Raw genomic sequence first — 17,346 nt, 5'->3', positions numbered from 1 at the left:
AGTTTCTCAGGATCCACATAAGAGTGAAACCATATGGTATCTGTCTTTCTCTGTATGGCTTATTTCACTTAGCATCACACTCTCCAGTTCCATCCACGTTGCTACAAAGGGCCATATTTCATTCTTTCTCATTGCCATGTAGTACTCCATTGTGTATATAAACCACAATTTCTTTATCCATTCATCAGTTGTCTTATCTGTTTTTTTGACCTCATGCAATTGCTCTAAACGTCAATTTCAAAATCAGAAGTCAAAGAATCGTGAAGAGAAATTCAGCATATGATACAACTTAATTCATGTCTTGGAAAGATTTCTCCTCTTAGAGGGACAGGTGAGGCCCAGATGCAGACAAGCCTACCACAGAGGGTCAGCACAGGGGTGAGTGTGAGTCCCTATGGGTCAGACCTGAGCTGAGGGTCAGACCTGCAGGTGATGGGATCTGGGACAATGGGAGGACAGTGGTGGTAGGAGTAAGTCCCCATGTGGGACCCAAGATGGTGTCTGCACTTCTTCCACAGTTTCTGTAAAACCTAAGGAGGGAGGGGCTTGGGGCAGGAGGGTCCTGTTCTCCTCTTCATGAACCTTAGACAGCCCTTCAGGATGTGGGATGCCTCATCCAGGAACCAGAGGAGACATAATCCCTGGGGACCATCCAGGCTGCCTGTACCCAGGAGGAGAGGACTGTGCTGTCTGAGAGAGCTGTCTTCCCTTCTGAGTGACACCTGATTACATCTGGGCTCGTGTGGTATATAATGACACCCTAAATATTTGTTCTTTACCATGGGACCTAATTACAGCCATAGTCATAATAGCCTCCCAACTCTGCTATTGTTCAGCATGATAAACAGACAGGGCGTAGAACTTGCTGGAGTCTCCAACTCTGCAGGGGCTGGGCCAGGACCAGGGAGGACACTTGACCCTGAGGCCTCACCTGCAGCTGCTCAAAAGGTGGGTGAGAGTGAGAGTCAGGCCAGGGCAGGGGGATTTCTGTCCCATCACCCATCCTGTCATTGTGAGTCACTGCCAGCTCCTCCCAACTGACTTGGTAGGTGGTACAGCGATAGTCAGCCTTGTCCTGGCCCTGGGTTTGGCTTATGCTCAGGGTGACCATGTCCCTATGTAGGATCCTCAGAATTCCTCGGAGTTCCGGCTTGGCTTCTGCTGGTTCCAATACGCATTTTCACTCCTGAGCTTATCTCCAGAGCAGGGGATCCTTGCTCTGACCAGGGCCACAGACACGGAAGGAATCTGTCTCAGGTCAGGGGAGACACAGAACCTGTAGGAGAGGAGAGGGGAGGGGGCTGGAGTAAGAAGAGGAGGCTGAGTCAGGCTTGATGGCTCAAGCCTGAGGGGAGACAGCAATGTGGACCCAGGCGAGTGCAGGGCCCTGACCCCATGGACCCTGGGTGGGAGGGAGAGCAAGGCACCTGTGCCACACACTGTGCCCCCCTGTGGGCCATTCACCTGTGCTGGGACAAACTAGTAGGTGAGCAAGAGTGAAACCACTGGCAGTGCGGTCCTCAGAGGACCAGCACCCTTAGCTCACCTGGGAGCTGTTCCACATGCAGATGTCCGGGCCCCACCCAGACCTTCTGCACCTACATCTGTTGTGCCCCTCCCCCACCAAGAGGACTGTGTGCTCACTGAGCTTCATGCTCTGGTCTAAGCCACCATGGACAATCTTATTCCTTCTGCTTGTCTAACCAGGTCCTACTAGGCCACTTGGGACTTGAGGTTTAACTGTCCTGCCCTGGTCACTGAACTTGAACAAACTATAGGTGCCATAATGGTGTGGTTAAGTTGAACTTTTTCACCAGCTATGTGGGTTGTATGTTGGGGGTGGGTGAATTCCCAGTGGGATGTTGGCTGCCCTGGGCTGGTGGGTGAGAATGTGCCATGACCCCTTTTGTCTACTTCTGGCAGTGAATCATTAGGAAAAGTGGGGGCACTGGCTGGAGTGATTCATGGAGACTTCATGGGGGAGCTAGGTTTCTACTACACAACTGGGGTGAGCAGGGGTATGTATGGATTCAGGAGGTCCCCTAATACACCTTGCATCTCTGATCACAGTCATAAATGCACAATTCAGTTCAGCAGGCCTGATAAGGGATGAATCTTCCAGAATGAAGATTTGGTTCGTCTGAACTGGCAGGGATCATGACTAACTCAGATAATTGCTGTGGTCAGGGTGGATATGGGGTGGGTAGTGAAGAAGGTAATTATGGACACTACTCTGACCACAGGGTACTGGGAGAAATTAGGACATTAGAAGTAACAAGTGTATCTTCCTTATGTTGTATGAATATGATTGGATATACATTAATCATATATTTCTGTTTTATTCTCCTGTCTCATCCTATTATTATCTAACATCAGATGTGTTAACAATACCTAGATTTCTATCTCAATATGAAGTTACAGGATAGCAAATCAGCTGGGACACAAATAAATATACCTAGCCCACAAGAATATGTTTTGTATCCTCTTGGGGAGGAAGGGCTGAGCATGTTTGTAATTGTTCGCTGGGTGGTTTCATCATATTCGGTGGAAACATGGCTGCGACATTATCTTAATTGGAAACTGTGGTTTGTGGGGATGTGGGTGAATTTCATGTGGATGACAGGGGACTGTGGTAGCTTATTAAGTGTTAGCATTGACAGCATTTACAGGCTGAACTGTTTTTCACAGAATGGTTTTCTGTCTATATTTTTGGGTAGGTGGGTATAAGGAGAGAACCTTGTACAAGATCTGTGGGGGAGAAGTGAGGAAGCACCCATTTTGTGTCTCCCTTATGGGATTGAGTATCTTCTGGTCACTTTGTAGGAGGAGGCAACTGCCCCAATGTCCCTTATTCACAATCAGGATGGATGTGACCCTCCCAACTGTCTGTCAGAACCCAGAGTAGCTAGCGTATCTTCATTTTTGTCATTGTTTAAAAATACAGGGAACAAACTGATCTGTTGGGGATTTTGACACATGTAATGGGGTTTTCAGGGAGAAACCAGAGCTTCGTGTTTATATAGTGGCCTCCAGAGTTCCCTGCAGTCTGTGTTGGAGATGCTGGCCATCCTGGACTGGGTTCCTGGAAGCAGACTCTGAGATGGAGAAGTACATGTGTAGGAGATCTGGAAGGAGGATGGAGGTCAGACTGGGCAGAGGGGGAAGCAACCCACACAGAGTGAGACATCAGATGAGGCCTCATCCCTGCAGGGAGCTCTAAAGCTGGGACCTTTCAGGATATCTATATCTGAGGCAGGGCTTTGGGGCCTCAGGTCAGCATTCACCTGAACCTCTCTGAGAAGGGACAGAAACCTGGGGAGGCAGTTGTCTGAACAAAGAGCAGTGAACTTCCTCCCAGTGAGGAGGACCCCTGTGAGCTGTCAGGGACTCCAGGCAGAGGTGTGTGCATGTGTGAGCCCAGGAGAGGGGTGACACCACAGTGGGTAATGCACTTGTCTGCTCCACTCAGAATCCCCAGCTGGCATGGTGGCAGGGCTTCTGGAGCTCAGCTGAGCTGGGAAATTCTGGGCTCTAATCTTGGTCAGCGGGGCGAAGAACTGACCCATGACCATCATATGGAAATGCGGGGATAATGATCAGTGGGAGGATGTTTCTTTCTGTTTGTCCTTCTACCCAGTCCATCTCTCCCCCAAATTCACATAGACCCAGACAATCCTGGGAGCCCCAAATCACCCTCAGGAGGTACTGCATGAAGGGTGGGTGGATACAGAGGTCTGCGGACCTTGGGTCTGGGCACCTGGGTCAGACCTGCTGATTGCTTTGTGCACATGTCTTCTGGAGGAAAACGTGACACAGACGGGGAAGGGGTGTGTGTTCCTGGTCTGCCTGTGTCACTGTGAGCATTACCACTGTCCCACACCTGACAGTAATAGTCAGCCTCATCCTCAGTCTGGGCCCCACTGATGATCAGGGTGGCCATGTTCCCTGAGTTGGTGCCTGAGAATCGGTCAGGGGTGCTTGAGGGCTGGTTCCTGCCGTAACAGATGACCAACATAGGGGCCTGGCCAGGCTTCTGCTGGTACCAGTAAACACTTTTACTTCCACTGTTGTTTCCCCTACAGGTGATCCTGGCTGTCTGGGTCAAGGTCACCAAAATGTAAGGAGACTGAGTCGGCATGGAGGAGGCCAAGGAGCCTACAAGAAAGAAAAGAATAGGTGGGCTTCCAGGTTTGGGTCTCATCTATAGGAAACCCTCATCTCTCTCACAGTGATTGAGCTCCAGGGGCTCTCTAGCCCCATGGAACCCAAGAGCCCGGCTGGTGGATGGAGCCTTTGTACAAACAGGAACCTCCTGGCTGCTTTCTTTGGGCAGGTGCAGCCATTCAGGGCTCACACAGAGTCAGTGAGCCCAGTGGGGGATTTGACCCCTCTAGCCCTCCTCCTGCAGCAGGGTCATAAGCATCCTACTTCCCACAGGTAGCCTTTTTTTATTTTTTTATTTTATTTTTTTATTTTTTTTTCAACGTTTATTTATTTTTTGGGGGACAGAGAGAGACAGAGCATGAACGGGGGAGGGGCAGAGAGAGAGGGAGACACAGAATCGGAAACAGGCTCCAGGCTCCGAGCCATCAGCCCAGAGCCTGACGCGGGGCTCGAACTCAGGGACCGCGAGATCGTGACCTGGCTGAAGTCGGACGCTTAACTGACTGCGCCACCCAGGCGCCCCCCCACAGGTAGCCTTCTATTGAAGTCAGAATCAAGGCCTGGTGTGTCCCAGATTTGTGGGGCTGGGGTGGGTGTGATCCTGGATTCAGCACCTGTGCAGTGAGCAGGGAGACTGAGGAGGAGAGGGGTCCAGGTCAATGGTGGGGGTAATGTAATCCTGCTTCCGAGATCCAAGGTTGGGCAGATTTCCTCCGAGGCTTCCCTTATCCCCTTGCTGGACATACCTGCTCTTCCTGCAAATCAGCCAGGGCTCAGGGACTGCTGCTAAGAAACTTGGTGGTTTTTGAGAAGGACTCAGCTCCAAGGGGCACAGAGAGGGAAGTGGCAGCCCATGCAGACCCATCCTCATCCAAGTGGCTTCTGATCTACTCTCTGATCCCATAGTTCAGTCTGACATCTCCACCCCAGGTTGTGTTCTGTCTTTGCCCTTGGGTGACCAATGGGAGGCTTAGGTCAGTGCAGTGTCCTACCCCAGATCACTGTGTGTGAGCATCAAACCTGAACAAATTCCTCCCTTGCTAAGTGCACATGGAATTTTAAGGAGCCCTTGAGGTGCTGTAGTGTCTATTCTTGGGGAGATCTGCTGAGACAGATCATAGATGCTGTGCCTCAATACCCCCAGGCTGCACTCTACCAGGGGCAGACCCAGCTTGAGGTAGGTTTGACAGTGACTGAGTTTAGCAGAAATGAGGTGGGCTGGAGAGGCATGGAGTGCTGGACCTGTGCTAGAGGTAGAGGCAAATTCTACAGAAGACAGATGTAAGACACCCCGAGTCAGAACTGTAGATCAGTGTCAAGGTGATACTGCAGAAAACCTACACCTTTCCCCTCAGGTCTCAGATTCTGGAGACTCACCCTTTCCTCCCTGTTAGGAGCCTTGATGCCCAGACCCTCCCCCATCATCTGCAGGTGGCTTTGCCAGGTGATCTCTGCTGCCCCCTGGTGGCCACTACACAGGGCTGCTGGGGGCTCAGGGAAGTCCTTTGTCAGGTGGAGGTTCAGAATCCACAGTTCAGAGCAGGATTCCCTGTTCCATGGACTGCTGGCCCCAGGGGAGGAATTGCCTGTCTCTAAGTAGCCCCTGCTAGCCTCAAGATGAGGCAGGAAGGGATCAGATTACTCATGAATGTATGCGCAGGCTCATTTGGGGGAGGAGAAAGCAAGGCGCACAGGAGGTATTACTACACATACCTCGGGTGGTGGGTGGTCATGTATGTGGGTCTGGGGCTTGGCACGAGGGGACACAGGACTCCGAGTCCTCCTCCTACTGGTTCTGGCTGCTGGTGCAGGGCTAAAATAGGGCAGTGGTGGCTGTTAGTCCAAGGTTGGAGACAGGAGAGCTCTCACCAGCAAGCATTTATTGACCCACTTTGTCTGGCAGACATTCCATCCTGGGAAATGAGTGTGAACAAGACACAGTCCCTGTCCCAGAATTTCCATCTTGTTTGTGGGGCAGTATATTGGACACACATGCTTTGGTGATACAGCAGACAGTCTCTATCTGGATCTTGTCTTGAATACTCATTTAAAAGCCAAACCATTGCTATTCTCAGGTCTTACCGGGCCACAATTGACCTTGTGGCCCAGTGCTTGCCCATGGATGTGTCAGTCAGCTGGGGTTCTTTCCTGAGACACTTGCTCTTGTGAAGGAAAAACAGCCTAGATACATGCAGTGCCTCTTTCTCAATTGAAAAATTTTTAAAGTTTTATTTTTGACAGAGAGAGTGTGTGTGAGCAGGGGAGGGGCAGAGAGAGAGAGGGAGACACAGAATCTGAAGCAGGGTCCAGGCTCCAAGCTGTCAGCACAGAGCCCAACCCGGGGCTCAAACGCACAAACTGCAAGATCATGACCTGAGCCGAAGTCGGACGCTTAACTGACCCAGGTGCCCCTTAAAGAAATTTTTTTTTTTAATGTGCAGTGCTTTCTTCTTGACCATGGATGTGATAGTTGGTGCTGCAGCAGCCATTCCGAGGTCTGTTGTCAACAACAATGAAAAGCAAGTCCTCCACAGTAGTGATGGTGAGACCGAAAGTGAGCAGATACGGGACCTCACGGAATTGCTGACTACCTGGAGAAACACATCTGACTTCAGAGCTGTGTTTGTGGGAGAAAAATGAGCTTATGAATGTCCATGCCTCTGACTGAGAGGTGCATGTATTGCATTAACAATTTCCTGACCAGTTAGGATAATAATTAACACAACAAATCAATGAATAAATATAGTGATGGGAAAATGTGCTGCGTTGTGTGGTATGTAGACAATGAATTGAGATCAAACAAGATGACAGGCAGGTGCTGTGTGGTGAGAGGCTGGAGGAGGCCTCTCTGCAGAGGTGACCTTGGAGCTGCTGTCAGGATGGGAAGAAGGAACAAGAACTAAAGAGTGTGTCTGGAGATAGTCCCTGTGGAGAAGAGTCTGGTTTGTCTGAGGATGCAGGGACAGTGAGGATCTTAGGAGTCTGTGATTCAAAACTATTTGAGTTCCAAGATGATTATTTTCTCATATAACCTCGGGGACAGGAGTGATGGGTTAGAATTCTCATTGTTGTATGTTTCCAGGTAAGGAGACTCACGAGAGGAGTCCCTGTGTGAGCTTCCCTGCAAACTGAAAGGAAAGCAGGAGCCCTTTTGTAGCTGAGTCACTGTGGCTTATCTGCAGCTCACCCATGTGTGTGTGTTCCGCATGACATCAAATTCCTGTCACACATCCCTTCATATTATATATTTTTACACATAGACGTGTGAGTATGCTATTGAATATGTGTGCACATGCATATTTATTGTTTGTGGTGTGTACGTTTGTAGATGCACGTATGCTTGTGTGTGTAGAGGTACACATATATTTACAATATATACACATATCTTTTCTGAGGGTTCTGAGCTCTGAATTGGGTACCAAAGTTGTAGTTGATGGGATCCTTGCTTTGTTACAAAGCCCGCAGTTCCACTTTATCATAAGGGACAAGGTGGGGATGGCTACCATAATGATTAATGGGACCAAATGGTAATCAGAATCATTTGACACATATGTTGGTGTTGGCTAGTTAATGATACGTTCCTGGAACTGAAATAGATGGGCACCCTACCAATTATTACTTCATCTGTATAAATAGAAGCCTCCATCTCCCAAGATTTTGGTTGCTACTGAATCTTAGCAGAGGATGTATGCTGATCATGAGCCACTAAATGACCCTGTAACCTGAGCTGTCTGTGTGAACTGGTGCTTTGTGACCAACCATGCCAAGGACTGGGCATTCACATCAGCTCTCCATCATCAGTGTGAAGAGGTAAATATGAGATCAGGCTTTACCAGGTCCTGAAGGCACAGATGAGTCCCATGAGAAAGAGGCCCGAGTGCCCAGGACCCCAACCCCTGCTGCATTCATTGTCTTTTCTCTATCTCGTACAACTGTGGCTTAGTGGGGACAGTCTGTAACCGGCTGAGGTACAGGAGAACACTTAGCTGGCTGACAGAGCTTCTGCACAAAACACACTTGTCTTTCTTGTTTCTGATCCTTAAATGTTTATTTATTTTTGAGAAAGAGAGGCAAGTGGGAGGAGGGGCAGAGAGAGGGTGGGAGGACAGAGGAGCCGAAGTGGGCTCTGTGTTGACAGCAGCGAGCCTGATGCAGGGCTCAAGCTCATGAACCCTGATATCATGATTTGAGCTGAAGTTGGATACTCAACCAACGGAGCCACCCAGGCACCTGCCGGAGTCCAGCTCCAGCAGGTCCAGGGGTTCCCGAAGGATGAATGGCGTTGGCGAAAAAGTGAAAATAAAATAAAACAAAAATAAAACGGACACAGACAACAGCAGTGTGTTAGACTGGCCACTTTATCGTGACACTATATTTGTAAGCAATTTCCTTGTAGCATGCGTCATCTGTTTTCTGGCATTACCTAATTCTAAAAATGTTCCTATGTGTAATAACCCATTAAGGAACAACATGGTTATTTTCTTGTGATGTTCCCTCCTGCCCTTTGCTTATTAATTTCTTCATATTATTTTCATTATGTATCTACGTTTATCTATAGTCTATAAAGCATTTGCTTTGCTATTTTCATGAAAGGTCATCTATCTCTCAACATCTCAAGTGGAACAGTTACAGGGACATGACCTCTTAGTTGTTTCCCCGAACCATTTGTGGTTTGAGGAACAAAAGAATTCGCCTCGGTCTGAGGTACCAGGAGGGGGCCAAGAGGGCCTTAGAAACCCATGCCTTATGCATTCCCAGAGAGACAATGCACCTAGGAACTAATGAACCATTCTGTACCTTAATCGACTAAGTTCAGTCATCATCTGGAATGCCTCCTGGGGGCCAAGTGGGCCTGAGGGTTGGAGTAACTTGTGCCCATAGATACATTCCTTTGTTGCCAGAGTGGGGCTTTGGAATCCATTTGTTCCCTCCTTGGCTGGGAAATATATGGGGCTATCCTTCCTTTAGGTAGAGGAGTCTTTATAGGGGGTGGCGAGGGCTAGATGTAGGGCCGCACAATTTCCTTGCGGAACCTTATTTCTTTCCCCAGTGGTTCTTCTCCCAGGGGACCTGTGGAGGGCAATTCCCCAACAGACAATTCCCCAGGTACTTTCATTGGTCGTGGGGCTGCCCTGACCAACGTTAGGGCCAAATTACATCAAAGCAGGAGTGCAAGAAGCTTCACTGTCGATGGGCCACCCTGCAGTCCCGATCCGTCCACCGCCCGGGCCCTGCCATCAGGCTGGTTGGAGAGCTTGGCTTCCAGCAGGCACCCCTCCTATTTCTGATCTTAAAGGGAAAAGGATGCAGTATTTCACCATCTAGTATGATTTTAGCTACGTGACTTTTATCAATGTCCTTTGTCAAGTACAGGCAAGTTGCTTTATATGCCTGGTTTGTTAAGTGTTTTTCTAATTAAATGATGTTGGATTTGTCAAATGCACTTTCTGAATCTATTGTGATAATCATGTGATTTTTGTATTTTATCCTATTGGTATGATGTAGTACATTAATCTTTTTTTTTTTTTGTATGTTAAAATACCTTGTATTGTTGCAATAAGTCCCATTTGCTCATGGTGTCTAATTCTTTCTGTATGTTGCTGGATTTGGTTTGATAGTGTTTTGTTGAGGATTTTGTGCCCATATTTGTAAGAGGTATTGGTCTATAGTTTTCTAGTGATGTCTATTTTTGGTGTCATTGTAACAATGGCTACGTAAAATCAGTCAGGAAGTCTATCACATTCATCTATTTTTTGGAACACATTGTGAAAAACTTGTATTACAGTTGAATTTTGAACAAAGCAGGAGTTAGTTGTGCTGACCCCTGTGCAGTCACAAATCTGCTTATAACTTTTGACTCCTCCAAACTTTAAGTACTAATAGCCTACAATTGATGAGAAACCTTGCTGACAACATAAACAGCTGATTAACATATATTTCATATGTTCTATGTATTATATATTGTACTCTCACAAAAAAGTGAGCTTAAAATGTTTTTAAGAGAAAATTAAGAAAATTAGGATAGCTCAGGGGCGCCTGGTTGGCTCAGTTGGTTGAACGCCTGGCTTCAGGTCAGGTCATGATCTCACGGTTCAAGCCCCGCGTCGGGCTCTGTGCTGACAGCTCAGAGCCTGGAGCCTGCTTCAGATTCTGTGTCTTCCTGTCTCTCTCTGCCCCTCCCCTGCTCACACTCTGTCAATCTCTCTCTCAAAAAATAAATAAACATTAAAAAAAATTAAAAAAAAAATTAGGACAGCTGGGGCACCTGGGTGGCTCAGTCAGTTAAGCATCTGACTCTGGATTTCGACTCAGGTCATGATCTCATGGTTTGTGAGTTCGAGCCCCACATAGGGCTTTGTGCTGACAGCTCGGAATCTACTTAGGATTCTCTCTCTCCACCTCTTTCTCTGCTCCTCCCCCCACCCCCCAAAATAGATAGGTAAACATTAAAAAAGAAAAAGAAAATTCACGTAGCTGGTGCTGCTGTGCAGGGCCCCGGGAGCCCCTGCCTGGCCAGCACCATGTGAGACTCCAGCAAAGATGGAGGCTGTGCTTACCTCATGCACTGATTCTCCGCTAAGGACATTGATGGGCACATGGTTGATCTGCATGAGTGCCTGTGCATTGTCACCAATAATACCCTAACAATGAGGCAACACAGATGTGAACTACACTCAGCTCCTTGCCTTGTGAGCCCCATATGCCGAGTGTGGTTTATGGAGCCAGTTGGAGGCAGCAGCCAGGGAGTAATGTGCAGATCAAAGAGTTCACCGCTGGCTATAAGGTCAAATTCTCCATGTACAGCAAAATCTGCATGAAATGCAAGGTCCTCCTGCTGTGGATGTGGATGGAAGTCCAGCCCAAGGGTGGGGCATGCTGGGAAATGCCATCACATGGAACTTCACCAAGTTCCTCATTGACAAGAAGGCTGTGTGGTGACATGGTAGGTCCCACAGAAGGGCCCTGGTAATAGAGAAGAAACTTCTCTGCTACCGTAGTTCCACAGGTGTGCACCCCCCACTGAGACCCCATTCCTCAGAGTGTTCCTTGAGGTACCCTTACTGTTTTCCTGAAAATCATGTATGTGGTTGGGCAGAATGCAGACTGGACAGGCACCCTCTACTGGAGGAAGGTCCTTCCACCTGTCTGGCTGTTCAGCACTCCCCATCCCTGGCTGTCATGTGGGAATAAAACATACAAATTTGGGGAGAAAATCATAAGGAAGAGAAGAATACGTTTACATTACTGTAGTGTAAAACATTGTGTATAACTGGATTTGAGCAGTTCAAACCCGTGTTGTTCAAGGGTCAGCTGTGTGTATCTCCTACTGGTTATCCCTGGAGAACCCTGAAACACCTTATGAGATATAACTCTTTTTGTTATGAAAGGTTTTATTTTAGTGGTTTCTTTAGGGTTTACAGCACCAATCTACCTCCCAAAGTCTATCTTCCTGTGATTCTACATCACTTCACATGGAGCATAAGACTTTTGAAATATGTTCTTCTCGCCCACCCCCCAATTTTGTGCTATGGCAGTCATGTGTTTTATTTGAGATTCATCATGAACTAGGGCATATTGCTGTTATATTTTGCTTTACACAGTTATTTTTTATTTTTATTTTTTTAATTTTTTTAATTAAAAAAAAATTTCTTTTTTGAGAGAGACAGACTGTGAGTGGGAGAGGGGTAGAGAGAGAGGGAGACACAGAATTCGAAGCAGACTCCAGGCTCTAAGCTATCAGTACAGAGCCCGACACTGGGCTTGAACTCACAAGCTGTGAGATCATGACCTGAGCCGAAGTCCAGTCACTTAACCGGCTGAGCCACCCAGGCGCCCCAACAGTTATATGTTTAACGGACTGAGCTACCCAGGCGCCTCTACACAGTGATCTTTTAGAAACATTAATATAAGATAGATGTTTCTAAATCGGTCCATGTAGTTCCCATAGCTGCTGTTTTTCATTCCTTTGTGTGGATTCACGTTGCTATCTGATATAGTACTCCTCTCTCTGAGGAGTGTCTGTCACTCTCTGTTGCAGTGAAGGTCTGTGGGTGATCAATTATGAAAAGTTGTACAGTCTGAAAGTTTTGTTTGGCTTCATTTTTGAAAGATATCTTCACTGGGTAACGAATTTAAGGTTGACAGATTTTTCTGTTTTACAAAATTATTTTGATGAAAAAATTTTTTGTAATGTTTTTATTTAGTTTTGAGAGAGAGAGAGAAAGAGCAGGGGAGGGGCAGAGAGAGGGAGAGAGAGAGAGAGAGAGAGAGAGAGAGAGAGAGAGAGAGAGAGAGACCCAGAATCTGAAGCAGGCCCCAGGCTTGAACTGTCAGCACAGAGCCCAATGCAGGGCTCAAACCCACGAACTGCGACATCATGACCTGAGGTGAAGTCGGACGCTCAACGGACCAAGCCACCCAGGTGCCCCATACACATATTTTAATAGGTGTTTTTAAAAGATATTTGTCTGCTGTCTTCTTACTTGCGTGGCTTATAATAAGAAATCTGCTTTTACCACATTTGTTCTTAGCCTAGGACATGCATATTCCTTCTGGCTGCTTTACAGATGTCCCTTCTGTACTGGTGTTCAGCAGTGTGACTGTGACGTGTTTGGCATTGGTGGTGCCTCCTGCTTCCTGAGCTTGACCTTTGTTGAACTTCTTGACTATGTCAGCAATTGTCTTCACCATACTTGTGACGTTTTTGGCCAATATTTCTTTACCCACATTCTCTGTTCCCCCATCTTCTTTGCTGGGGGACTCCAGTTACATGCCTGGTAGGCTGCATGAGGGGTCCGGCCACCAGCAGAGGCTACGTCCATTTCTTTCAGACTTTGTGTCTTATTTCGTTTTGGATGGTTACTATTTTGATGTTACGGAGTTTACTGCTCTCTTCTTTTGCAGCATCTAATCTGTTCTCAGTGTCATCCAGTGCAGTTTTCATCTCCAGAAGTGAGATGTGGCCCCCTTGAAATGTCATCCACATCTGCACAGAGCATGTTCAGTCATGGCTCTGTCTCTTCAAACAAATGGAATCTCATTGCAATAGTAATTTTTGTGTTGTCCCTTAGACATCCTCTGTAGAGCCTGCCTGCAGGGCTGGGAGAGGGAGGCAGACCTCAGACCTGGGGACCTGGGCCAGACCTGCTCATTGGTTTGTCTACAGGCCTCCTGGGGCTGGAGGACAGTGTGACCCAGACAGGGAAGGGATTTGTGTCTCACTTCCTCATCTGCCTGTATCACTGTGAACATTACTACTGCTGTCAGCAGACAGACAGTAATAGTCAGCCTCGTCCTCGGCCCGGGCCCCGCTGACGGTCAGGGTGGCCGTGTTCCCAGAGTTAGAGCCAGAGAATCGGTCAGGGATCCCTGAGGGCCGGTTGCTATCCCGATAAATAATCATCAGGGGCACCTGGTTCGGCTTCTGCTGGTACCAGGAAACATATGTATTTCCGATGTTGTTTCCCTCACAGGTGATCCTTGCCATCTCTCCCAGGGCCACTGAAATGGAAGGGGGCTGAGTCAGCCTGTTTGAGGTCACGGAGCCTGCAAGAGAGAAAAGGAAAGGTGGACATTCAGCTTAGGGTCTCATCCTTAGGAAGCTCCCACCTGCCTGACCCGGATTGAGATCTAAGGATAATCTGGGTGGACAGGGTACCCCTTCCCATCAGTCTCAGCCACCGAGGTCCCCAGGCTTCACTGGTGCACGGAGTTCACAAATAAGAACTCCGCGCCCCCCCCCCCCACTTTCTCTGGTCAGATGCAGCCCCTCAGGACTGACACAGAGCCAGTGGGCACAGTGGGGGAACTTCACCACTCCAGCCCCTCATCCTGCGGCAGGTCATGAGCATCCTGCCCCCCCAACCCCCCACCACAGGCAGTGCCCTGCTGAGCTCAGAGTCAGACCCAGTCTTGTCTCAAATCTCTGAGGCTGGGGTGGGTGTGAGTCTCGGCACAGCACCTGTGTAGTATGCCAGGACACTGAGGAGGAGAGGGGTCCAGGCCATGGTGGAGGCACCCCAATGCCGCTGCCAAGACCAGAGGCTGGCCAAAGTTCCTCACGGGCCTCTCTTATCCCCTTGCTGGAGAGACCTGCTGTTCATGCAAATCAGCCAGGCCTCAGGGGCTGCTGCTGAGGAGCCTTGTGGCTTCAGAGAAGGGCTCAGCCCCAAGGGCCACAGAGAGGGGAGGAGCAGCCTGGTCCCATGGTCTGGGGCCAACATCTCCATCCCACATTATGTTCTGGGTTCTCTCCTTGGCTGGCTTGGCAACTGAGACTTCAGAGGTGGAGTGTGTCTTTATTTTCTGGGCCCATTCTATAAGTGACACTATGAGACTTACTAGGTGCAGGGTCATACACCAGGTCACAGCTCATGGCCTCAGAGACCAAATAAAATTCATCCTGTATCAAGAACACTTGGCCTTTCCAAATCATCAAGGTGCTGTAAATGTCTTCTCATGGCCATGAGCTCACGCAGCAGGTTACAGGGCATGTGTCTTATTATCCCTATGCTGTAGTCAGGGGCAGGAACAGATCAAGTGCAAAAAGAACTGATTGCCATATAAGAGAATAAGAGGGGGCTTCAGAATGTAGTAACTCTTCAAGGGTGTCTTTACCATAATTAAGTTGTCTTCAGCTGTTGGGAAAAATATATAATAAACATATTAATGTATAATTTAAGTATAAAAAAGTTTACCGAGAAAATCACCGTGTTGCAGGCACTGGGAAAGGGAAGAACAGAACTTTCCAGTCCCCTCTCCCTTCCTTGAGGGAGGTGAGTGGAGGGACAGGTGAGGGGGCAGGTGGGAGGAACTTCCAGAAAGGAGGAACAGTTGAGTCTGTCAGGACAGGGGGCTGTCAGCACAGGGGAGAGAGGGGGAAATGTGTGATCACAGGGAGGAAGGGTGTTTGTGGATAGTGACCACATTATGTTTCATTAGGGTGGGTTAGGGCACGGGTTGGTGGGGGGCATTTTGGCTCGGCCTATATTAGAGAAATAGGCAGCATCTCCATGAACAGGACCCAACACACACATACCCTGAAGAATTTGTACATGAGTGTGAAGGATGACACTGTAGACAAATGACAAATGACCTGAAGGTCTCAGCCTGTTAGGAGCCCTGATGGCCAGGCCCTCCCCATCTGCAGGTGGCTTTGGCGGGTGGTCTCTGCTGCCCCCTGGTGGCCACTCCACACTGGTGGCTGGAGGTGTAGGGGCCTCCCTTGTAAAGTGTAGATTCCTAACCTATCCCTGCTCCATGGACTGCCGCCCCAGTGAGGAATGACTTCTCTATGCATGGTTTCTGCTGCCTCATGTTCTGGCATGAGGGGCCCAGATTACCCATGATAACATGAAGAGTTTCATCTGGAGGAGGACAACACAGGTTTCACTGAAGAGTCCTTGCACTCCTCTCTGCAGTGGTGGGAGGTCATACAGGTGGTACTGCATGGGGGATATAGGACTCAGGGAGTGGCTTTAATTGGTGCCAACTGTGAATACAGGGCTTATGTGTGTTGGGGGGTAGTGACCGGGGACAAATGCTCCAAAGACAGAGAGACAGGAGAGCATCCACCCAGCCAACATGTATTCAGACCCACATTGGTCTGGTTCACTTTCCATCCTGAGAATTTTGCATGAACAGGACACAGTCCGTATTGAAGACGGAACTCTGACCCTACTCAGGGAAGAGAAACAAGTGTGGGAAGAGCCCATTCAGTGCCCTGAGGAGGGGAGGAGCCGTGAGAGGATCTGAAAGAATGGGACAGACTTGCGGGACCTAGGATTCAAATCCGGTTCAGGGCCAGTGCGAGTTTCTCCTAAGGTGAGGATTCTGGGCACAGAGGGATGTGATCAGGTATGGTAAGAGGCATTTTCCGGGTAATAAGTTCTCTTAGTGGCTGCTGGGCACATTTAGGGGCCGCCAGCAGGAAGATACTGAGGTAGAAAGGAACAGGTTTGACACGAGTGTGCTCAGTGCCTGGGAATCTCCCTAGATCACCTGGGGGTAGAGGCCATTCAGGCCAGTGATTATTATTCATCTCCACCTGCCCCTTACCACCTAAAACCACAGGGAGACAAGTACTAATGTACCTTTTGTCCTGTTCTCCTGTATCGTCCCACGTGGATGACCTAGCACTGCTCTCCCCAACACCCCCAGACTGGCTGAGCTGAACAGGAACATGAGGGAGGGGTGCATCTGAGAGGGAAGGGAGGCTGGGAGAGGCCTGCAGGTCCCCAGTCCCTGAGAGGCAGAGAGAAGAGCAGAGGCTGGCAGGTGCCAGGCAGCAACAGTCACCTGCACCAGGTGAGAAAGGCTGCCCAGGCTGAGAGGGGATGAGGGTTGACCTCAGCCAGAATGTTCCAGGTCCTGAAGGAGACAGCTTCTTCCCCTCAGTTCTTTTTTTTTTTTTTTAATTTTTTTTATGTTTATTTATTTTTGAGACAGAGACAGAGCATGAACGGGGGAGGGGCAGAGAGAGAGGGAGACACAGAATCGGAAGCAGGCTCCAGGCTCTGAGCCATCAGCCCAGAGCCCGACGCGGGGCTCGAAATCACGAACCGCGAGATCGTGACCTGAGCTGAAGTCGGACGCTCAACCGACTGAGCCACCCAGGCGCCCCATTCTTCCCCTCAGTTCTAGTAGCTGCCTGTGGGGGGCGCTGCGCACTTGGCATGGGGCCACCTGGACAAGGGTGCCAGCCCATTCATTGTCATGTTGTTGAGAATCTCTGGAGAATAATTCTCTGTAGTGACCTGCTCATGATCCTTTAACCTGAAAAATCCCTGGAAATAATATTTTGGTCATAGGGATTCCCATAAAATGTTGCCTTTCTAGTTCATAAGGTCAATGAGTAAATTTTAGATGAAATATTCCAACTGTACTTGCCATGATTTGGTGAGGAGAAAATGATTTTCTGTACTGTGTCTCTCAACACCCACGAAGGTATCTTTCTGACTCAAGTCAGGAGTGGAAATAGGGGAAGCTTATGCTTTTCCCTCTTAATAAATTCCTCATCTATTATTTTGACTTCATGCAATTGCTCTAAAAATCAATTTCAAACCACAGATCAAGGAGCCATGAAGAGAAATTCAATTTATCAAAAAAGTTTTACAAGTCTGGGAAAGGGTCTTTCCTCTCAGAAAATGGAAGGGTGCTTAATGCAGACAGAGCCACCACACA

General features: G+C 48.5%; 1 protein-coding gene and 1 gene segment (V, D, J or C); both read right to left on the bottom strand.

Annotated features, from left to right (window-relative positions):
• LOC121010111 (immunoglobulin lambda variable 3-9-like) overlaps positions 1 to 17,346 on the bottom strand; it is a gene marked incomplete at its 3' end in the record, with an annotated part of 226,055 nt that overhangs the window by 61,590 nt on the left and 147,119 nt on the right.
• Positions 1 to 17,346, bottom strand: part of LOC121010132 (immunoglobulin lambda-1 light chain-like) — a 152,113-nt gene that overhangs the window by 57,644 nt on the left and 77,123 nt on the right. The window contains exons 1-4 of one of the 39 annotated variants that reach the window (XM_040443518.1): positions 14,126 to 14,190; positions 13,441 to 13,710; positions 8,929 to 8,935; positions 1,022 to 1,027 (exon numbers count right to left, since the gene is read on the bottom strand). The exons of 29 other annotated variants lie outside the window; for them this stretch is intronic. In XM_040443518.1, the coding sequence (XP_040299452.1) occupies positions 1,022 to 1,027; positions 8,929 to 8,935; positions 13,441 to 13,710; positions 14,126 to 14,171 (329 nt within the window). In that variant the 5' untranslated portion in view covers positions 14,172 to 14,190. Of the gene's footprint in view, positions 1 to 1,021; positions 1,028 to 1,271; positions 1,277 to 7,058; positions 7,064 to 8,928; positions 8,936 to 10,042; positions 10,049 to 13,409; positions 13,711 to 14,125; positions 14,191 to 17,346 lie in introns of those variants that run through there. 9 more of the 39 variants (XM_040443515.1, XM_040443486.1, XM_040443497.1 and 6 more) reach the window with 9 other exon arrangements.

This window comes from Herpailurus yagouaroundi, unplaced genomic scaffold (genome assembly GCF_014898765.1).
Source record: "Herpailurus yagouaroundi ecotype Mexico unplaced genomic scaffold, PumYag 191, whole genome shotgun sequence".
Lineage (NCBI taxonomy): Eukaryota > Metazoa > Chordata > Mammalia > Carnivora > Felidae > Herpailurus > Herpailurus yagouaroundi.
This window is presented reverse-complemented; position numbering and strand designations above follow the sequence as displayed.